General features: G+C 40.5%; 1 protein-coding gene across 2 annotated transcripts in view; it reads right to left on the minus strand.

Moving 5' to 3' along the window:
• The window catches only part of LOC122555979 (chloride channel protein 2), a 624,753-nt gene that overhangs the window by 225,587 nt on the left and 374,620 nt on the right, over positions 1 to 24,546 (minus strand). For both annotated transcript variants that reach the window (XM_087993551.1, XM_043702310.2), the window contains exons 8-9: positions 21,987 to 22,112; positions 21,782 to 21,866 (exon numbers count right to left, since the gene is read on the minus strand). In XM_087993551.1, the coding sequence (XP_087849677.1) occupies positions 21,782 to 21,866; positions 21,987 to 22,112 (211 nt within the window). The remainder of the gene's footprint in view (positions 1 to 21,781; positions 21,867 to 21,986; positions 22,113 to 24,546) is intronic.

Consider the following 24,546-nt stretch of genomic DNA (forward strand, 5'->3'; position numbering starts at 1 on the left):
AATTTAGCATGGCCAATTCACCTAACCTGCACATTTTTGGATTGTGGGAGGAAACCAGAGCACCCGGAGGAAACCCACGCAGACACGGGGAGAATGTGCAAACTCTACACAGACAGTTGCCTGAGGCGGGAATTGAACCCAGGTCTCTGGCACTGTGAGGCAGCAGTGCTAACCACTGTGCCACCGTGCCGCCCACATTCCTATAAACTAACTTGCTCAACCTGAAGAGAGGTACAGAACTTAATTTGGTAATTGAGACTCTCATTCAATTTAAAACTTTGCTCTTAGCCTAAAAAATGACAGAAAGAGAACTACCATAACATACATCTATGAGATATAATTGCTCTATTTCAAACTTATAACTGTATCTGAAACAAAATACTTTATGCAGAAATAAAAATGAAATCAAAATTACTGTGGATCACAAAAATGACTAACACCAGCAATGAGTTTAGCTCAAGCCGTTACAGAAGTAATTATCTCTCCTAGTGAAATCTACTGTTTGGCACCATGCAACACTATTACGGTAAATGTGATAATGTTTCAAATCTTATGACAAAAAAATGACAAAATAAAATTTTCTTTAAAAATGTCTTTAAATCTTACTCTGTTACATTGAGCAAAATTGTTATGACAAATTGGATCAAAGTACTTTGTCCTTCATGTTTGTGCAAACTGAGTGTTCCATCATCATATTTGGTGCATTTTATTTGCCCACAGTCAGTCAGTCTTAGTAGCTACATATAAAGTGAATGGAGTATAGATTCCTTGTAGAGACTTCTCAATTTGCTGTGATAAAAGTGATCCACACAAACCAAATCACCACTCACTTATATAAAACATGGGCATGGATGATCAAACTGACAGGCCCCAACAATGTGCCTTTGTTTAAATACATTCGCTGATGTGCAGCTTATATTCACTTATGTTCAACTGAGCATCCAGAAGGCATATTGGCAGAGCTGAGTCAAAGGGTCAAGTAACCTACTCTCACTCCCAATTCATATTTTTCAATGTTTAGTTTCTGCACTGATCTCCAAGGTAACATCAGATCCCCCAGTCCTCAGCAAGATTTGTACGTTTTTGAGGAATCCAGGCAGCTGGCTTTAAAAGATGTTAAAAGAATTCAGGGGCAATCAGAGAAGAATAGCAAATATCGAAAGAAAAAGAGAGAAATCACAAGAAAAACAGATTAAAAAAGTAGGTGAAAGGCTGAAAACAAATGTGTAAGTGTTAAAATGTATGCTTTAAACCAAATTGCTGTGCAGTTTAGTAGCTATGGGGCTATTTTGTGGCTCAGGCAAAAATCCAACATAGCCTAGAAGCTCAAAATGTTCTCTCTCACTTAGCAGCTGTGATTCAGGACCAGATCCCAAGATTTTGATCATGTTTTTTGACTACAATGACTTACTGATGAGGCTAAACTACAGGGATAGGTTTGGGGGGTGGTGGTGGGGGGGGGGAGGGTTGGAGAGTGAATGAGATAACTAGAATATGACAAACAAATATTTCTCAATTAGGATGGTTATTTCTGCCTTGGCCCACATCCCCACAACAATATCCTAAATTTACTTTTCATTTGACCTGATGTAGTGTACTCCGAGGTGATTTTAAATTTCAACATTAATGATGGAAAAAGCAAATAACTGAACACAATCTCAGAGAAAACTAATCCTACTCAAAGACAAATAAGAGGAAAAGGTGGTAAAACTACATCTGGCACAATGCAGCATTTGAACAGCCAATGTGTGAATTCTGTACATCATTCTAATGTTTTCATGAACTGATTAACAAACTAAATAGACTATGTTTGGACAACTATTTGAATGTTGTTTATAAAACTATTTTCACTTTTGGATGAATAGAGTAAAATAGCTGTTGAGATAAAATAAATCTATATTAATTAGAAGATCATCACCTAATCTAAAAAGGTTATAAATACTGAAAGATGATTTATTGTCCAATATGCTAATATTCCAATTTGCACCTTAAACACAGTTAACATTTGCACAGCTGAGGCCTTGATCTTCTCCCCTGCTACCTCTCCAGAACAACAAACTTCCACTTCTGTTTCTGGGTTTCTATATATATATATATATATCCAGAAACTATGGCATTTTCAAAATCTTTTGCACTTTCAAAACATATTGATGGGATTTAAGCACCTCAATACTTTAAATAATTAACTATATTATAAATTTGTATAGACAGCATACAAGTGACTGCATGAAACTGATTTGATTCATTGAGTCAAGAGATGTGAATATACAGACTACATCTTGAGTCATGAGCCTTGTGCTGGTTACAGGAAATGTCAAAATTGCTTAGATATTTCCCAATAACATTTATTAGCTGATCATTTGATCTATAAGGAAAATATCATGCATGATCTTCATCAAATTTCACAAAAGTTCTAGGTGCAGAAATCCATCAGTTTTTGAAATTGCATATTGGGCTATTCTCAAGCAATGTGAATGAGCTGCCTGTGACTGTCATCCCTTCAAAGAGCTTGCTGTTCAGCTGGTGTAAATGTTATGCCAACTGAAAGTCAACTCTAACCCTTACCTAGAGGAGCAGCACTCCACAAGAACATCATCATTGATCTTAGTGGTTGTCCCAATGGTTGTAGAGCTATTACAATGAAAGTCGAGCTGCATATGTCTATGTCTAAGGATGTTATGGTATTGTGTAAGTAACTGTACATGTTGCTCAACTTTTTAAAATTCATTCTTGGGATACAGCATTATGTTTCTGAAAAAGCTTTCGGTAATCTCCTCATACGCCTGAGATTTCATGGCATATTAGGTTTATTAGTACTCCCGTGATTCACCTTCTATTGTTTCATTCCATTGTTTTCAAAATCATTCATGGGTTGTGGACATCACTCGGTGGGTCAGCATTTATTGTCCATACTTAATTACCTTTAAAATGATTCTGGTCAGACACTGTCTTGAATTGCTGCAATCCTTGGCATGCGGACACACTCAATGCAGTTAGGAAGGGAGTTCCAGGATTTTGAAAAAGTGACTGTAAAGGATTGGCAAGGAAGGTATGTGCCTTGGAGGGGAACTTTAAGGTTGTGGAGCTCACGTGCATCTGCTGCCCTTTCCCTGTGTGGTGCAGGTGTTTGAAACGTTCTGTCCAAGTAGCCAGGGGGTGTAGCTACAGTAGATTTTAGGGATGGTACACACAAGAGTGTCAGATGTGAATGGAACAAATGTTGAAGATGATGGATGGGATGCTAATCAAGAGGACTGTGTTGTTCTGGATGGTGTCAGGTTTTGTGAGTGTTGCTGCAGCTGACTTCATCCAGATAAGTAATGAATATTCCATCAAGCCCCTAACTTGTGTCTTGTAGATGGAACAAGTTTTGGGAGTCAGATGATGAGTGACTTGCTGTAGAATTCCTTACCTCTGACATGCTCTTGCAGCCAATGTGTGGTTGTGCAGTAGTGTGTGGTTGGTCCAGTTCAGCTTCAAATCAGTGGTAAGCCCCCAATATGTTTATAGTGGAGAATTAAGCAACAGTAATGTATTTGAATGCCAAGGGGCGTTAGTTAGATTCTCTCTTGAAAAAAATAGCCATGGCCTCACTTTTTTTTAAACACACTCCACTAATCCTCCCATGTCTCCCATCTACCAAATAACCTTAAATGATTTCAGTTTTGTCAAGTTGTCATCTAAGATTCATTCACCTTCTGTCATCATTGGAATTCTGACAACTCCAATTCCTTCACCTGAACCTTCCCTTCTTGCAAATCATTAACGAAGTCATTTACTAAGCAGGATTTCAGCAAAGATGTGAAGCATGAAAGAGTTGAGCAAGACAGTATTACATTGATGAAATAGAAAGAAAATCTGAAATGGGTTAGTTAGACTAAAGGATGAAAAAGTGCAAGGAGCCAGCAGAGTACATCTCAGCAGATGGATATGAGAGAGGAAGTTATTAAGGTTCTATTGAGTGTGTGGTATGTTGAAGAACTGGAGAGTAAATAACGTAGTACAAATTTATATAAATGTGAATAGGTGAATGGGTTGACACAAGCCCTGGGGGAATTGTTAAGACTTGAACTAATGGTGAAGTTTGTCTGAGTTAAAAGAGGAGGGAAAAAAGGAATAACTGTGCTATATAACTTGTACATGCGTTTGAGGGGGTAACAAACATTGTAGATGGTAAGTGCAGTGGATGTTACATACATGGACTTTAGAAAAGCCTTTGATACAGTATCACACAAGAAGCCATTAAAAAAGAATAAAAGGTACCAAAAAAGAGGGGAGAAACAATTGCAATTTATTCAAAAGAAATAAAACAGTCAGGGCTGAATTTCCAACAGGATTTAAGAAAACTCACTGATGCACTTTCGTTACTCACATAATGCACACAAGATCCATGTGTGACATTACAGGGATTTTCATCTTTTCAACAGGTTTCGGTTTGCTGTGTACTTTGTGCATTGCAATAGAATGCATGGGGAGCATGCATGCAGAAAGGATCCAGTTCAAAACGTTGCCTCAGTTCTCCAACACCACAACACATCACATTCCAACATTATTTAAAAGTTTTCTAAACATCATCCAAGCCCCCTCTCATTCTTCAATGACACCCCGCTCCCCCTCCAATTTCACCAACACCCCCCATGTACTTCACATTCACTCCAACATAACAGCACAACTCTAAACATTACCCCACGCCCCTTCACATTCTCGCAAGAGACCCCTCCTCATCTTCCTCCATTCCACATCAATGTTCCCCATATATCGTCCAAAGCTACACACCAACATGCACACTATTAGCACCCAGGAATCACGCAAGAGTGATGGAAATTATTTTTAAAATCACTGGAAAACTATTCAACTTATAATGTTATAAGAAAACACTGAATTCAAATTCAATATGAATAATACTGCACTAAAACACCCAAGAGGAAAAAATCATAATCCTTATTATATTTTTAAGCAAACTAGAAATTATTTTTAAAAATCTGTTATTATAAGCTTTCAGAAGTTTCAATTATTCTTGGATCAAATAGATTATCTGCTGAAGGAAGCTTTTGAAACCCAACCAAGCAAAAACGCCCAGTTCCATCGACAAAACAAAATCTATTTCCACTTCGATACTGATTGCCTGGCATCAATGGAGAGTGAAGCAGATGTAAATCATTTTTCCTAAATTCAGAGACTTTTTGAAAATAAGGAAGATGTTTCAATGCAATTAAGTCACAGTTAAAAACATGACATCAGAGGGTTTTTAAAAATGCATCATGGTAATTTCTCCATTGGAGACATACAATAATGCATGCGTGCAATTGTACAGTGCACAGCACATCCCTAAGATAAAAATCGCACAACACCAGGTTATAGATTACATTAGATTAGATTACTTACAGTGTGGAAACAGGCCCTTCGGCCCAATAAGTCCACACTGACCCGCCGAAGCGCAACCCACCCAATACCCCTACATTTACCCCTTACCTAACACTATGGGCAATTTAGCATGGCCAGTTCACCTGACCTGCACATCTTTGGACTGTGGGAGGAAACCGGAGCACCTGGAGGAAACCCACGCAGACATGGGGAGAACGTGCAAACTCCACACAGTCAGTCGCCTGAGGCGGGAATTGAACCCGGGTCTCTGGCGCTGTGAGGCAGCAGTGCTAACCACTGTGCCACCGTGCCGTCCAGCAGGTTTAGTTGGAAGCACTAGCTTTTGGAGCGCTGCTCCTTCATTAGGTGGTTGTGGAGAATAAGATTGTAAAACACAATTTATAACAAAAGTTTACAGTGTGATCTAACTGAAATTATATATTGAAAAAGACCTGGATTATGATCTGTACTTGCAGAATTGCATTTTACTCTACTCAAAAACTGCATGAATCCATGTAAGATTCTGTAAATCCAATTTTTAGATTAGAATCAGTCTGACAATTATGGCACAGACAGTCTCACACAGGGAAGCTCACACCTTCAATACATTATCTGGGCCAACATGACACCTATCTTAAAGTTCACTTGAGAATGCAACTCTTTAAAAAAGTTTTGTGATTTACATATGAAAGAACTGAAACCAACATGGTCATTCTAAAAGATGACAAATTTAACAAACAATCCAGGTCTTTTTCAATATAAAATTTCAGTTACATCACACTGTAAACTTTTGCTGTAAATTCGGTGTCTTACAATTGTGTACTCCACAACCACCTGAAGGAGCAGTGCTCCAAAAGCTAGTGCTTTCAACTAAACCTATTGGACTATAACCTGGTGTTGTGTGATTTTTAACTTTGGACACCCCAGTCCAACACTGGCATCTCCAAGCCATGACATCCCTTAGATACTCTCTGCATTAAAAATAATTCAACATTACAACTCAACACCAAAATAATGAGATATGCAGTTGTCAAAATGTTTTACACTTATCTTTTGGAACTTGTTGAAAGGGTTTCCACTATATTCATGGACTCTCAAACCTGAAAGTGCCTTGAATGAGCTTCTGAAAACCTGCACCAGCAGACAGAAGTTTTTTTAGAAATTCACTTGGAGGACTTGGGAGTCGCTGGCTGGCTAGCAGTTATTGCCCATCCCAATGACGCGATGGCACAGTAGTTAGCACTGCTGCCTCACAACACCAGGAACCTGGGTTCGATTCTCACCCTCAGGCGACTGTGTGTGTGTGGAGTTTGCACACCATGTCTGCATGGGTTTCCTCCAGGTACTCTGGTTTACTCCTGAGTCCAACGATATGCAGGCTTAGCCATGGGAAATGTGGGGTTATGGTGTTAGGGTAGGGGGGATACTCTTTGGAGGGTTGATGTGGACTGAAATGGAGTGAATAGCCTGCATTCAACTTTTAGGGATTCTATGATTCTAGTTGCCCTTGAGAAAGTGGTGGTGAGTTGCTTTCTTGAATTGCAGCACTCTACATTCTGTAGGTTGACCCACAATGCCTTTAAGGAGGGAATTGCAGGATTTTGACCCAGTGATACTGAAGAAAAGGTGGTATATTTCCAAGTCAGGATGGTAAATGGTTTGGTGGTGGCGGGGGTCTTCCAGATAGTGCTGTTCCCACATACCTGCTGCCTTTGTCCTTCTAGATAGAATTGGTCATGCGTTTGGAAGATGCAGTGGCATGACCTTTGGTGAATTTCTACAGTGTGTCTTGCAGATAGTGCACACTGCTGCTATTAAGCATCAGTGGTAAAGAGTGTAGATGCTTGTGTATGTAGTGCCAATCAAGCAGACTGTTTTGTCCTGAATGATGTCAAGCTTCTAAAGTGTTCATCCAGGTAAGTGGAGAGTATTCTTTCACACCCCTGACTTGTGCTTGTAGATGGTGGACAGGCTTTGGGGAGTCAGGTATGACTCTAACCCCCAGACAGTTTGCCCTCTGACACTCATTAATTCCAGTTTTGCTAGGGTTCCTTGATGCCACACTCAGTAGCCTGTAGACTTTATGTCAAGGACTGTCACTCTCACCTCACCTCTGGAATTCAGCTCTTTTGTCCATGTTTAAACCATGGCTGTAAGGTGGTCATGAGATGAGTGACCCTGGTGGAACCTAAACTGGGCATCACTGAGCAGGTGCTTCCTGATAGCACTGTTGATTACACCTTCCATCACTTTACTGATGTTCGAGAGTTGGCTGATGGATGAGAATTGGCTGGGTTAGGTTTGTCCTTCTTTTTGTATACAGATCATACCTGGGCAAATTTCCATATTGTCAAGTAGATGCCAGTGTTGTAACTATACTGGAACAGCAAGTTCTGGTGCACAAGTTTTCAGGACTATTGTCAAAGTGTTGTCTGGACCATAGTCTTTGCATTATTCAGTGCCTCCAACCATTTCTTGATATCACGTAAATCATGTTGGATTAAGATTGGTAGTTGTAATGCTGCGGACTGCTGGGGGAGGCCGAAATAGATCATCCACTCAGCACTTCCAGCTGAAGATTACTGTGAAAGCTTCAGTCTTATCTTTTGCACTGATGTGTTAGGCTCTTCCATCATTGAACTTGGGGATATTTGCAGAGCTTCTTCGCGCAATGACTTGTTCAATTGTCCACCACTATTCATGACTGGATGTGATAGGATTGCAGAGCTTAGATCTGATCCATTGGATGTGGGATCACTTAGCTCTATCACTTGCTGCTTTTGTTGTTTGGCATGCAAGTAGTTTCACCAGATTGACACCTCTTTTTCAGGTATGCTCTCCTGCACTCTCCACTGAACCATGGGGTTGATCTCCTGGCTGGATGGTAACAGTTGAGTGGGGGCTATGCTGGGCGATAAGGTTACAGATTGTTCTGGAGTACAATTGTGTTGCTGGCGTTGGCCCACAGCGACTCATGGATGCCCTGTCTTGAGCTGCTGGATCTGTTCCATTTAGTACAGTGATAGTGTTGCACAATATGTTGAAGGTATTCTCAATGTGAAAGAAGGACTGTCTCCACAAGGACTGCCTGGTCACTCTTACTGATACTGTCTTTGTCAGATGTATCTGAAGCTGTCGGATTGGCAAGAATGAGGTTGAGTATGTTTGTCCCTTTTCTTGGCTCTGCACACCCAGCCTAGCAGCTGTGGCTTTTAGAATCTGTCCAATAGTGCTGCTGCTGAGTCACTTTTGGTGAACACTGAAAACCCACAGAGTACATTTTGTACCCTTGTCACCCTCAGCACTTCCTCGTTCAACACGGAGGAGTATTGATTCACCATCAGAGGGATCATCAGCAGGACATTTTTTTGCCCACGTTTAACTTGAAGCCATGATACTTCTTAGGGTCCAGTGAATGTTCAGGATGTCTAGGGCAACACCTTCCCAACTGTCTACCTCGATGCCCCCATTTTTGATGGGTCTGTCCTGCTGGTGAGACCATCTGCTGTGGTGGGTTTCGGACCCAGGTGCCCAGAACATTACCTGAGTTTCTGGGTTAATAGTCTAGCAATAATACCACTCGGCCATCACCTCCCCCTTTGCAGGAGAAAATCCCATTTCCACCTTAATCTTAATAATAGGGATCTTAAGGTCAGTGGCAGCTGGTATGCAATTTTTATACTAGACTTTCCAAACACACAAAAAGGCAAGCACTTAGGAATGCAAAGGAAGACCAGATTTCCTCAAGAAAAAGAGACATTGCCCTTGATACATTAAAATGTGCCGCTGCACCCAGGTGAAAGCCTGGTCTAGCAAAATTAAATGCAACTTTTTTCAGAGTAGATGAATTTCATACTAGTGTTTCACAAGATTCACTTTTGGGGCCACTTCACCCCATTGTGTATATCGACAATCTGGATTTTGAGGAAGGAAGCAAATGTACCACAGCCAGATTTACAGACCACACTAAAGTAGATGGAAGGGCAGGTTGTGAGAGGGTTGCTAACAGTATATAGAGATATTGATAGATTAAGTAATTTGGCAAATGGCGTATTATGTGGGAAAATGTGAAGTTGTTCATTTTAGAATGGAGGACAAAATAACAGAATATTATTTAAATGGAGAGAAACTGCAAAATGCTGTAACACCAATGAACTTGGGTGCACTTGTGTATGAAACATGGGAAGCTAGGGTACAGGTCCAATAGGTAATCAGGAAGGCGAATGGAATATTTTCCCTTATTTCAGAGGGGGTTGGAGTACAAGAGTAGGAAAGTCTTACTTCAGCCTGTGAGCAGTTTTGGTCTCCTTATTTAAGGAAAACTATCATTTTACTGGAGGCAGTCCAGAGAAGACTCAATAGGATGATCCCTGGTCTGGAGAGATTGCCTTATGAGCAAAGGCTAAACAGGTTGGGACTCATTGGAGTTTAGAAGAATAGGAGTGATCTCTTTAAAGCTCACTGGATTCCTAAGGGGCTCGATAAAGTAAATTCTGAAAGGATGTTTCCCCTCATGAAGAGAAAATGAGGTCTGCAGATGCTGGAGATCAGAGATGGAAATGTGTTGCTGGAAAAGCGCAGCAGGTCAGGCAGCATCTAGGGAACAGGAGAATCGACGTTTCGGGCATTAGCCCTTCTTCAGGTTTCCCCTCATGGGAGAGTTCAGGACCAGATGGCATAGTCTCAGAATAACAGGGTGCCAATTTAAAGCTGAGATGAGGAGGAATTTCTTCACTCAGAAGTTGAGAATCTTTGGAACTACTTGCCACAGAGCAATTTGGGGCAGAGCCTTTGTGTAAGGCTGAGGTAGATTCTTGCTCAGTAGTGGTATCAAAGGGAAAGGGCAGGAAAGTGGACGTGATGAGTGTCGGATCAGTGATGATCCTGTTAAATGGCAGAGCAGGCTCAATGAGCTGAATGGCCTACTCCTGTTCCTATTTTCTATGGTTTTATGGATTTTGCCGAAAAGGAAATGGGGCTCACTTTTCAAAACAGACACCACCGTTACTTCTTTAGAAAATTAAAGAATCCAGTAAGAAACACTGATAAAATAGGGAAGTGACAAGTGGAACCTAATGCACAAAACATTAAAGGCAGCAGCTTAAGTTGCTTTACTCTAAATACTTTTAATGGAATTCTTGGTTTTGTCACAAGACAGAGAGCATAAAAGCCAAAAGATAATGAACCTACATAAAACCTTAATGAAACTTCTGAGAGTTCCATGGAGTATTAGATGTTGCATTATGTCAATGATGCTGTGGTGTGTGAAAATACAAATACAAAGCAAGATTAGTCATATTGGTGCATTTTCATTCACACATTATAGAATGTGGCAATATGACTCAAGTATTTAACATAAAAGGATCGTGCAAGGTTGATCAAAGCAGGGTGTTTAGTAGTTCAGAGTTCAGGAATACTAGTCACAGACAGATGGAACAACAGATATTAGATTATATGTAAGAGATTTTTCCTGTTAAGTCACACAGTTGTAGAATTTGTTTTCAGCATTACCAGTTGAGGGAGAAACTATGGGCTGAATCTTTTAAGCTTTTGATTTTTTGTTTGGCCAGGTGAAAATTACATTGAATATTTTGGAGGGTTTCTCGATGTGAGGCTTAGGGAGAATTCTTTCTGAATCTTTCCAAACACACCTCAAATTATCTATCCCACCCATGGCATCACTCTCTTCAAATTTACATCCCATCTTATCACATGCCATGCCCAGAACAACTCACCAATCAGCAGATAGCTGCAAAACAAAACCTGGCATCTCTCTCGCATCCACACCATCTTTATAAAACTGCTGAGCATCCCGACAAGCATTCGTATTCTGCCATTGCTACTCACTGGAAACAATGGCACAGCAGCCAGAATGTTATGCTGCTCACTGCATGGCCTAATCTCACCCGGTCTCCTTAATTGTTGTTTAACCAACAGGCAACACAGTTTGTTAAGGCGGCTTATGGTGTGTCAGCTTTTACTAGTAGAGGGTTTGAGTTTTGGAGCCATGAGGTTATGTTGCAGCTGTACAAAACTCTGGTGCTGCCATACTTGGAGTATTGTGTGCAGTTCTGGTCACCGCATTAGAGGAAGGATGTTGAAACATTGGAAAGAGTACAGAGGCGATTTACCAGGATATTGCCTGGTATGGAGGAAAGGTCTTATGAGGAAAGGCTGAGGGACTTGAGGGTGTTCTCAGATGATCAGGGGATTAGATAGGGTGAACAATGAGAGTCTTTTTCTTGGATGGTGATGGCTAGCACATGGGGGCATCACTTTAAATTGTGGGGTGATAGATAGAGGACAGATGTCAAAGGGTAGGTTCTTTACTCAGAGTGTAGTGAGGGCATGGACTTACCAATATTAAGGGCATTTAAATATTCATTGGATAAACATATGAATAATAATGTAATAGTGTAGGTCAGATGGGCTTTACATTGGTTTCACGGGTCAGCGCACCATCAAGGGCCGAAGTGCCTATACTGCGTTGTAATGTTCTATGTTCTACACCCTCTAAGTCACCACAACTTGTTCCAATGCCCACTGCTCAATGCCCATTCATCTTGCCATTGTCCAGTCAGGGAACATCACATTGTTTCAAACATATATATTTACAGCTAGTGCAAGTGATCACAAACAAAACCACTGAAGGCCGCATTCATCTGAAACATGCAGACAAAAATGGTGGCATTATGACCAACTAGTATTTTACATTCCATGATGGTCTGCTGGACTCAGCTTTCATCCACTGGAAGTGGACATCAATCAGGTCCTGTTGCAGCGTCTAACTCAACTGAGGTCTTTCATGCACAAGCAGTGCTTCCTCCTCCCCAGTATCCTTGTCCTCGTCCTCGTCTTTCTCCTCCTCAGAAGACTGCTTCCATTCCCCTAGTTCCTCAGCATTTATCTGATCAGCTCATTGCCTGTTCCAATTGTGCAGGCCCCCAGCATGATAGGATGGTGGAGCATGCTCTGCTTGAATTAAAAAGAAGGCACCCCTGCCTCAGGTCCAAGCAGCCAAACCCAATCATCAGCTCCATCATGTTCACTAATCACAGATTCACAGAACTGTTATGGAGGGAGATTATTCGGCCCAGCATGCCAGTACTGGTTCATTAAATGAGCATCATTATCTTGTGCCAATCACTTCCTTTTCTCCCCATAACACTGAACAGTATTTTTAATTGAAATGATCATTCATTTTCCTTTTGAATTCTTCAATTGAACTAGCCTCCGCCATACATCCAGACAGTGCATTCCATACTGACTGAGCAAAAAATGTTTTAGCTGACTCCATCTTTGCTTTTTTTGGAGATCACTTCAAATCTATGCCCTGTTCCTTTTACAAACAGGAAAAGTTTCTCCCTAGCTACTGTACCCAGCTCCCTCATGGTTTAGAAAACCTGCAGCAAAGCTCCTCTCAGATTGCTTCTCTCCAAGGAGAACAGTTGCAACTTCTTCTATCTATCCTATAACTGAAGTTCCTCATCCTTGGAACCTTTCCTGTAAACCAATTCGGTACTCTCCCCACTGCATTCACATAATTCCTAAAAGGTGGTATCCAGAAGTTACACAATACTCCAGATGAGGTCCAACAAGTATCTTATACAGCCAACATAATCTTTTTGCTCTTATATTGTGTCGTTATTAATAAAGCTGAGAACACCATACGCTTTGCTTACTGCTCTGTCTACCACTTGTAATGATCTGTGCACGTATACATCCAGGTCCTTCTGCACCAGCATCCCATTCAGAATTGTACCCCTAGTTAGTATTGTCTTTCTATGGTCTTCCTATCAAAATGCATCACCTCACACTTCTCTGCATTAACAAACTTAGTGTTGTGCTGGTTGAGCGATCGGCACGTTGTATCAAATAAGTGAGGGCCTGACCCTCTTCCCATTCCAGACCTATTCTGATCAATCATTTAACTTTTCATGGAATTTAACGGAGTTCATCATCACACTTAGATGATTGATGAAAAAGCTATGTTTCTCTCATCTCACATCATGCTTAGAAGTTCCACAAATGATGGCAGCATTTGCCCAGTATTCAACTCCTTTTAAGTCACTGCTGCTAACTTCGGTGTCACTGAGGTGACATTGATAGATTTGTAAGCATCAATTTTATGGTGCAATGCAACTTGATATGTATTGGCTCCCCCAAGCACATTTACTCTGCATGCATTGCAAATGGGAGAGAAATAATTGCAAATGAAATGTAGCTGGAATTTGCAAATACTTGCTTCATGTATTTGCCACTTCAATGTCTTAAATCCATTCAATAGACATGGATCATGCACTTTCATTCATCATAGTGACACTGGCTCCACCCTAGGCATTGTCCAAGTCATCAGTTTCATTCCACATTTGGGGAATGGAAAATGATGACAGGGCATGTAGCTCACAGTGGGCACTGTCAGTATTGGGCTGTGTCAGGTACCTCCCCATACCTCTGATTTCCATATCTCCTTTTACCTTGCTCTATCCCATCAACTTCCCAGAGGGAGGCACACCATTTTGATCTTTGTTGCCAATGGCCCTCCCTGCCCTGAACCCTGATATCACACCTTAATGATGCCCAATTTCTTTATGCTGCCCCAGTGGAGGCCACAGCAGTGTCACTGTTAATCACATCCCTGCCTCCTATAGCTAGTGATATTATTCCACATGCTCCCCTCACACATCGAGTTCGCTTCCTCTCACCATTCTGGTCCCCAGTTCTACAAATGCCTCTGCTTACCGCCCCATCCCCCAATAGCCTGGACTCCCCCGTCTACCTCTACAGGCCCACATGTACCTTCTGGAGTGATCAATCCCAAAACCGTACTCATCCCAGGCCTCGGATCACCTTTGACGAGCAGCTGCAAGACATGAGCTATGTCTGCGTCTACAGCTCCCTGACAGATCATATGTGATTCCCCTGATTGCTTCTGGTGGATGTACAGGACTGGCCGGGACTACAACAAGCAGCCTGTGGGCCTGTGCAAAACCACTTCAATATGGCAATAAGCTTTGGATCTGCCAGAAGCACCAATGTGCTGGCAGGCACAACATGGCATGGCATGGCATGGCAAAGCAAGACAAGGATGCTGTGAGCAGGTAGACACTAAGAGACCAAATACCAACAGCGCAAGCAAGCACCCTGTGATACAGCCTAGTCCAAACTGGGAGCTAGGTGTCTGTCACTGTGTGCCAATGGTCTTTACAGCAACTTTCAATGCTAGTTGCTGGTGTACCTGCATTGCAGGTCTGTGTTTCATTTCATAAGTAGCAAGTGGATCGGAGAAAATTGAAAGGAGTTTGCCAATGCCAGTGGAAAAGGGCTACTTGTGGCTAATGCCTCGAGATGCTGTATGCTGCTGAGCAACATGGAGGCTGTTAGCAGCTAGCAGTGAACTGAAATCACCAGGTACCTGCTCTGACCTCCACGTCAACAATCCTCAACACCTATCACATTTGGTGCACTTGCCAAGATAGGAAGCTGAATATTAATGAAACAAGTCATATCATAAATACAGCATTGAACAAGCTATAAACTTCCTTTTATTGACAATTCACCACTGCCCAGTGAGAAAGTTGCCTCGCCACTCAGCAAATGCATAAAAGATGTAGCAGATCTCTCTGAACATTGAGATAGGCCTCATTTGACATCTCTGCCACAAATGTTACCATAGCTCAGTTCCACACAAAATTCTGCCCTATGCCAACATTCAGGATTGATTCATTTGGTGCATAAAAGAAAAGGAATTATGAGAAGCCAAGAACAGAGTGGGCAAATGTGATTAGAATTATTTACAAACAGGGAGGAGGAATATGTTAGTTGAACCGAATTTATTGCTGTATTTGCAAATATCTAGTTCATAGTTAATTTGTTTTGGAATATACCTTTTTAACCGCAGGAATTAAAATTTTAATTGCAGATAAATAGGGGCATTTACTTGTAAAACTGATGAACAACGCTGATCTACTAAGTCGTCATTTAAAGTTGATGCACATCAAATTGTTTCATTTTAATTACTTTCAATAAAAAAGAAGGGACAGCATATTAGTTTAACATTGAGAGGCTCAGTTTAACATTGTTTCCTACAGACCTTCTGTGTGGCCTGCCTGCCATCAAGAGCTTTCTCCAGGTTTCCTCTCCCGCACTCAATTCCCCTTGTCCTTAATCCTGAGACTGTCTCTGCCCACAGCTCTTTATCAGCCCAGTACCAGCTCCCATCTTTTTAAGGTCTTAAATTTTAAAGTTTTTATTCTTAAATCTTGACTGACCCTTTTTCTGTTGTCCATCATTCCAAATTTGGAATGAAGTCCTGTGCTTCACGTAGTGGCAGAGATTAATCAGTGGGCAGTAATTGGTTCTGCTGGCACTGACCAACCTCTGCCACTAGATGGAGAATAGACAATTCAAAGTTCATCGGTAAATTTATTTTTGCCGAGCAATTACAATTATAATGCATGTGTTCTACATTTTAAAATTTGTTTCATATTAAAGTTTTTATTTATGAAGTCACATAATTTCAACTTGTAATGTTTAAAAATTGTTTCTGCTAAGACCCTTAAATACCAAACCATACTTTTATATTTAATAATGTATTTGAGTTTGCAAGTTATTTCACCCTGGATCACACTGTACTAAACATGCACAGTACAGTATTTCACTTTAAAGGTGTTCTTGAGTTAAAAAATGTCTTGAGGCAACTAATTCTGGCTTTAATATTAATTCCTACAAGGTATGATGCTTCACTTAAAGTTGTTTCACAATGTTCAGAATGCAACTATGATTAAGTGGAGGATTTCACATAAATGCAATTCAAAGAAGCTTGGAATTAATTACAGCCTAAAGCTAACCTATGTTTATTTTACAAGGTCATGGGCTGAGTGCGAAAAGCAATAGGTAACATGGGGTCTTCAATCAGAGAATCATATAGTATGTAAGCAGGCTATTCAGCCCATCGATCCCACACCGACTCACCAAAGGGCTTCTCAAAACAGACCCACCCCCTACCCCATCCCTGTAACCCTATATTTCCCATGGCTAATCCACCTAACCTGCACACCCTGGATACTATGGGCAAATTAACATGGCCTACCCACCTAACCTGCATATCTTTGGACTGTGGGAGGAAACCCACACAGACGCAAGGAGAATGTGCAAGCTCCACACAGACAGTCATCTGAGGGTGGAATTGAACACAGGTCCCTAAGGCTGTGAGACAGCAGTGCTAACCACTGAGCCACTGTGCCGCCCTCTATGTTAGCATATTAGAGTTAAAAGATCACCATGAAGCTGACAGGTTCTGAATTAAAGGAAAATTGCTTGACAACAATGTTCCGATTCACTCCTGAACCATTGCTTATTTGGGAGCAGTACAGTGGAAAACTACTCAGCCTACAAACAGAAAGCATCAAGAAAGCACTCTCTCTATGTGATTGCGTGTGTAGAGGTACCAGAAAGTCTACAGTAATAACTAGCTATCTTGTACTCACTCTTCTTTGCAAATCCCCTGTTGAATAAAAGATAAAACACCTTTAAAGTCAGTGAAAGGAAAAATTCTCAACTAGTAAATGAAAGGTAGCATCAGAATGCAAGTGACATTGTAGTAACAGTAAAGAGCTAAAAAGCTTTGGAACAAGCCAACAGAAACTAATCAACCCTGTGCTCTGGGTTCGTGCTACTGAGCTGGGTCTCTTTTTTTCTTATTTTTCCCCACGTAATGGTTATATCTTGTGTGTCTGTGCATCTGAGCATGTCCATCTGTTGGTGAAGGGGGAATTTGAGAAGGGATAGAGTTAAGTTGTTAAGCGATAATTTAGCAATTCATATTTCTTAATTGCAACTGGTTAAAGACAATTAGTTTGTAATAAAGCTATTTTCATGATAAACACAGAAATCTGGTGGGTGTTTTCTTTTAACTTGAATTCATCAGTCTGATTGATTGTGTACTTTGGATAATTTGACTACATTTTTCATAGTTGTGACAAATCCAGGAATAGTGGAGCTTGATTTCTGGTGTACTACCCCAGTGGTCATAACAGGTCTTTCAAGAAAATTGGAGGATCCCTTTGCCAAAAAACACTAATAAAAAAGATCCCCATACAGCAAAAAGAATTAAGCAAATTTCAGAGGACTGTGATACACCTTTTGGGTTATTCTGAGAGCAAGTGAATGAGTCTTTTAGATTTTGTAGGATAAAAGAATGCTTGGGGGCAGAGGGGGTGTTTGAAGGGGAGTAAAAAGTAGAACTGAGTTTGTAACTCAAGTCTTTATAACCGTTTATGTTAATAGTGCTTGTATTTTTCATTTCTCTTTACATATCCAACAAAGTTTGTTTTGTTAAGCTATAGGAAATCTTGGAATGTGGCTTTGTTTATTAATTTGAGTGTTCAGGCTTCTTTCTCAATTTTAAAGTCCCTAACAGGATCATATCAATCTACTGTGACATCTCTGCAACTTCGTTTACAGAATTTCTGATCTAAATCAAACATTTTTCATAATCTACTATAGTTAAGCTTTTATTAGAAAGTATGATATTGGTGTAATTAATTGTATACATTTGAAACCTGATGTTAATTCTCAGAAAGTCAACATGCCTAACCTGAGCATTAAATAAACATATCTATTATATAAGCATGAATGTATCTTTGCTAGAATTAAAAAGCCAAACCTCTAAGCAACAGGAAATTTAAAATAGCATTATTCTGTAAGGGCTGATTCATAACGAGTAGCGTCTGCTGTTGCTTATTACTGAGGTAGATCTTTCTATTGTTCTGACAATGCTGACAGTCTGACATTTATCCAAGACTGATGCACATTTGTTGGTTATAAGCTGCCACTTATACTTCTGTTCTCCGATCAATATTTTACTATTAGAGGAAAGCTAAAATGAAATGATAAATGATCATGCACTGAGAGATTGCCATACTATCACCTACTCAGTTCAGGTCATAATATGGACGTTTTCAATTTAGACCTTTAAAGAAATTGACGATACTTTATGCTGAGTTGTTATCGGAGTGTGTCAGTATCTAATGTTATGAGTTGACATCTTATTGCCTGAATTCAGTATGTGCCATGATCAATTAATGTTATATTTTAGCTTTCCTTTGGTGGTGTTTAAAATACATCAAGATAGAACCAAAAACTAAAAATGTAATAAATGAGACTACAGAACTATTGTCCCCATCCCCACACCAAAAAAAGGTCCTTTATTCCAACAGAACCCACCTCAGTCCTTAAATATTCTAAATCCATTACTGCAACAATTATAGTTGCCCTATAATTCAACTGATTAAATATTAGCTCCTGGTGCAGCTTAAGTCATGACAAGTTCGTGTCCAACAGCAGTCCCAGTAATTAATTACTTCCATATGTCAGAATGATGCCACCAGGTTTCAATTTTCAAAGAAAAACTGAATTATGGAATGTGATCCTAAAATACCATTAAAAATCGTGTTGGCCAATGTAACATAAAGGAGTGACTTTGAAGCATTGGTTGTCGTTACAGGCTTTTACTCAAGTGTATGTTCTTTCTTGGCATGTATGCGCCATTAAGGAAGGTATTCATTGAACACTTTATACTTTGAAGGTTGGCATGTATGCATTAAACTGGCATATGCTTTGTTTTGAACATGAGAATGAGAGGTACAAATAGATCATTCAGCCTATCATGCCTGGCAGCATCTACCACTCATTTGATACATATTATCACAATTAAAATTTGAGGAGTTATTGAAAAAGCTTATTATCAATGCAGTATTACTGACTGTCTCACACTTTCCTTCAGCTTCGCACAGCAAACTCCATCACAGTCTTACAATTCCATCAATGCCTCCTCCAGTCACACTCTACTCCCTCATTCATCATGACTGTCTGCCATAACTGATCTCTATTTTGCTTTCTTACACTGATAATTTCCCACTCTGTCACTGATAGCTCAAATATCCAACCAATATTTCATCTGGCTTCTCTCCCAAAACATAGCTTGTTTCTGCTAGAGCTACATGGTGTTCACCTGTTTCATGAGGTTCTCGGAAAACGGTGATTTTTTGTCTGTGTTCCAGTTTGGTACAAAGGGAGTGGAAGTTAACAAGATAGCAGCAAAGTCATGTCCCTGCACTCAATGGCATTCTCCACCTTCCAAAAACCAGCAATACTGGTGAAGCTCAGTGTTTGCTCCATCTGGCAAGAGAGAACGAGATGCAACTAGTTTTCAATCAATAGATAGCCTCAGTGACCCTCCTCTTTATGCAACAGTGGATGGCAAACATCAAGATGATGCAACTATCTGAAAAAGCCAAATATACAATTGTTCATGACTACAATAACTTTCACAGCCACTGGCAAGAAATTCTTACCCAGTTCTGAAATTGTGGTTGTAGAACTCAATTAAATGTTGAGGTGAATTGGTCCCTGAAAAGCTTGTTCAAATATGAATTTCTGCTGACAATCCTCTTCCTCCTCCCTCTTTCAGCATCCTCTCCTGTTCTGTGTGCTCTCTATTTAACAATTATGTTATGCTATATTCCAGGAGGAAATGTTATTGAACAATCTTCTCTTGGAGCAACTGGTTCATGTAGAAGACATGAAGACAACAAAAACTCCTTCAGCACCTTCTATACCATTTTCGGCAATCTTTTATAATTCAAAAACAGCTACGAAAAGAAACTATACATTTGTAAAACTGAAATAACAACCAGAAAAGGTCAACTAACATCTGTACACAGTTGATAACCCTTTTAAATAACACTGGTCATCTGGTCTTTCCTGCTCCTGAATGCGTTTTTAGCAGTAAGAGTTTAGCAGGAAGATTTAGCTCAAGCTATCAGCTCCTAAAGGTCAGCACAGCTTTCTGAGCACCGAAACACCAAATCTACTACCTCCGAATCCAAGCCTATTGTGGCTGCCCTTGTCAAATGAATAGAACAAAATATCCATTTGATACTTTGAGTTATGCTGGCAATGCTGCAGCATTGTGGTAATATACAGACTAGGATCAAGGACCTTGGCTGCACATTTAAATCAAATTGCATGGCTCTCATTGTTTCATAAATCAACTATTCAAGCAAAGCAAGAAATACGTTTCCAAGTAGAAAGCAATGATTCTGTGTCTGTCAGCACTTTGGAGAGGGACTGAAAAAAAACAACAAATGCTGCTATTTCCATACGTTAAAACATGATTACATGGCCACATGCAAATGATGTAAATCCATGCTCTGTAACCACCACCACCACCACCCCTACTCTCCTTTACTGAGCAATTTTTTTTCTTTCCCAAGTGCTTACAACATTGTAGTACAGTTTCATAAGTGCCCAAGTAACCATCTGACAGCCTAAGCAATGGAGATATGTTCAATAGTGAGGGTCATAACACCACCCTCCTGTCCTACTTTAATGTATAGACACTCAAAATGGTACAGATAAAGAACAGAGGAGCCCTTTCCCCCTTTGTTCAGGAACTCTCATCAATGAAGAATCGGCAATGTCACACTAATTGATAGTCCAGTTGTGAGCTACTTCTGTGGCTCATCTGATGATCAGAATAATGGGAAAGGAAATGTGAAACATTAGGATCCTGTATGCTAATTATTCTAATTTTGCAAAGATATGCTAATAATTTGTCAATATCTCAACTACTTTAAAGAGAAAGCTTTTTCATCACAAAATAGATTTTGTGCTACGTTCATCTTCACAATCTTCAATAGATTTTCAATTCTCCCAAATTAGGTTTCCAATATGTTTCTCAGATCTCCAACTGTTCTTTATAAAGGTTCCTTTTCCACTTGAGGACAACTCAAATTTTAAAAATGTGTTGTGGAAGCGTGTCTTGTTTCTCATCAGGATAAGTCACAATACATATATCGTGCCAGCCATAATGTTGGATATTTAGAGATTTGTTTCTTTACGTTCCACAATTGTTTTTCAAATGTTTTCAAAACACCATTTTTCAAGGATTAATGGAACAAATAGCAATCTATTTGAAATCAATATAATGCCTTTCCTCTCAAAAGACTGATTTGATGCAGTATGCCTGTATTTCAATCTTTCCAATCTTTAAGACTTTAGGAAAGGTACATCACATATTAAATATTACACCAATGCAGTATTGATTTATAAAACCACTGAGGTAAAACCAACATGAATTCAGCAGTTTTGACTTTGAGAACACATGTGCAAGCCTCTGTTTGTCTTGATATGAAAGAGCTGCAATCAGGACAATATAACTCGCTACTGCAAGTTAATTGATCAGTACCAGCAGGATACATCATGCACGGAGTTCCATTGTTAAGATGATCTGGATTCTAGCCTGGAAAGTTACAATGAATCATTTTAATGACTTCTTACGTTTATAATAAATCATACAATCAATATATGATCATTTTTAACCACAATATCAGCCTCAGGTTCAAAAACATACCCAATGACTGCAAAAGCTGGCAGTTCTTGAAGATCAAATGGAAAATCTAGACGAAATCGAGTCTTAAACAAGGCAGTGATGGTTTCTGCAAAAGACGAATGAAAGTTCATATCTTAGATCAAAATATTCATGGACAGATGGAACAATATCCCTTTAGCAATTGAATTTATTATATTTTCACATTTTATTTGCTCTGTTAATATACCTTCATCCTTGTTCCACACAGCCAGAACTCGGAAAATAAAGGCACTGAAGGTAGCAGCAAAGAAACCACGCCAGTAATTTCTGACAGCAAAAAATGTTGATGTTACTTCAATACTAAAAAGGACACCTATATGGAAGGAAATCAGAACAAAGCAATTAACAAATATTTAAATGGAACACTTGGGATTAAATCTAATTCTACACTATATAAAGGTAAATACAGGGAAACATTCATGGAAAAATAATGTTAAAAATAAAATAAAATCTGAGTCAAACATGTAACGTGTTCTTTTCGAAGACTATTGCAAAGTCATGCAAATAAACTTGCGAGCAGCCATAGCAGCACCAAATCAGCCACAGCAGACAGGTCAAAGGGCAAAACATTGCCAACATTCAAATAAGGGACTAACTCTTAACCTATAAGCAAAAGCTGCAAGATCAGAAAAAGCCACAAGGCCTCTGTAGCCAAATGTCAGGATTCTAAAGAAGTTAAATGAAGAAGGGATTTAAAATACTGACTTTGCCAAATGAATTAAGAAATCGGTATGGTAAGTAAATGATTGCTTTTAACGTTGTTAATCTGTTAAAAAATGGAAAAGGGAAAAGAGTCAAAAGAGAGAAGTATTATTAACAAATGACCAATTCACTATTAATTTCAACTAAACAGCAATTAGATTAACCATGATTACACTAAACTATTGGTAGCCATAAACCTACTATCACCACTGTTCTTGATCACCTGTTGATTTCTGATCATGCAACATATTCATTGTAAAATGTTCATCCTTGATTTAAATAGCTACAGGATCATGTCCCACTGTAATCACCGAAACCCAAACGTCTTTCCAAATAATTGTGCTCCTCTAAGTCTATAATGGAAGTGATTGTGGATTTCAATGGTGCTGTTTAAGAAACCTTGGTGTGTTTCTGCAGTGCATCTTGTAGAAAATACATACTGTAGTTGTTAAGCTTCAATAATGGAGGAAGTGAATATTTGTGGATGTAGTGCCAATCAAACAGATTGTTTTGTCCTGTTTCTTGAGTGTTGTTCGAGCTGCACCCATCCCAGCAAGTGGGCCGCATTCCATCTCAGTCCTGGCTTGTCGATGAAAAGCAAGCTTTGGGGATTCAGGAAGTGAGCTGCTCACTTGACTCACCTCTTCCCACCCTACCACTTGCAAAAATGCCATCCCGTATTCCCAATTCCTCCGCCTCCGCCGGATCTGCTCCCAGGAGGACCAGTTCCACCACAGAACACACCAGATGGCCTCCTTCTTTAGAGACCGCAATTTCTCTTCGCACGTGGTTAAAGATGCCCTCCAACACATCTCGTCTACATCCCGCACCTCTCCCCTCAGACCCCACCCCTCCAACCATAACAAGGACAGAACACCCCTGGTGCTCACCTTCCACCCTACCAACCTTCGCATAAACCAAATCATCCGCCGACATTTCCGCCACCTCCAAACAGACCCCACCACCAGGGATATATTTCCCTCCCCACCCCTTTCCGCCTTCCGCAAAGACTGTTCCCTCGGTGACTACCTGATCAGGTCCATGCCCCCCTACAACCCACCCTGGCACTTTCCCCTGCCACCGCAGAAACTGTAAAACCTGCGCCCACACCTACTCCCTCACCTCTATCCAAGGCCCTAAAGGAGCCTTCCACATCCATCAAAGTTGTACATCCACTAATATAATTTAATGTATCCATTGCTCCCGATGCGGTCTCCTCTACATTGGGGAGACTGGGCACCTCCTAGCAGAGCGCTTTAGGGAACATCTCCGGGACACCCGCACCAATCAACCACACCGCCCCGTGGCCCAACATTTCAACTCCCCCTCCCACTCTGCCGAGGACATGGACGTCCTGGGCCTCCTTCACCACCGCTCCCTCACCACCAGACGTCTGGAGGAAGAACGCCTCATCTTCCGCCTCGGAACACTTCAACCCCAGGGCATCAATGTGGACTTCAACAGTTTCCTCATTTCCCCTTCCCCCACCTCACCCTAGTTCTAAACTTGCAGCTCAGCACTGTCCCCATGACTTGTCTGGACTTGTCCTACCTGCCTATCTCCTTTTCCACCTATCCACTCCACCCTCTCCTCCCTGACCTATCACCTTCATCCCCTCCCCCACTCGCCCATTGTGCTCTATGCTACTTTCTCCCCACCCCCACCCTCCTCTAGCTTATCTCTCCATGCTCCAGGCTCACTGCCTTTATTCCTGATGAAGGGCTTTTGCCCGAAACATCGATATCGAAGCTCCTTGGATGCTGCCTGAACTGCTTTGCTCTTCTAGCACCACTAATCCAGAATCTGGTTTCCAGCATCTGCAGTCATTGTTTTTACCTCAATAGAATGTAGTTTGCAATATGGAAATTTAAGCTACTGAACTATAATTAAAACTATAATGTTTCTCCAGTTTGCTTAGGCACATGCACATGGTCAACATGGTTAACCTGACTACTCTTTAAAGTGTGGAAATGTGTTGCTGGAGAAGCGCAGCAGGTCAGGCAGCATCTAGGGAACAGGAGAATCGACGTTTCGGGCATTAGCCC

The sequence above is a fragment of the Chiloscyllium plagiosum genome, unplaced genomic scaffold, assembly GCF_037043375.1.
Source record: "Chiloscyllium plagiosum isolate Xiang-an unplaced genomic scaffold, Cpla_swu_hap1 HiC_scaffold_13, whole genome shotgun sequence".
NCBI classification, from domain to species: domain Eukaryota; kingdom Metazoa; phylum Chordata; class Chondrichthyes; order Orectolobiformes; family Hemiscylliidae; genus Chiloscyllium; species Chiloscyllium plagiosum.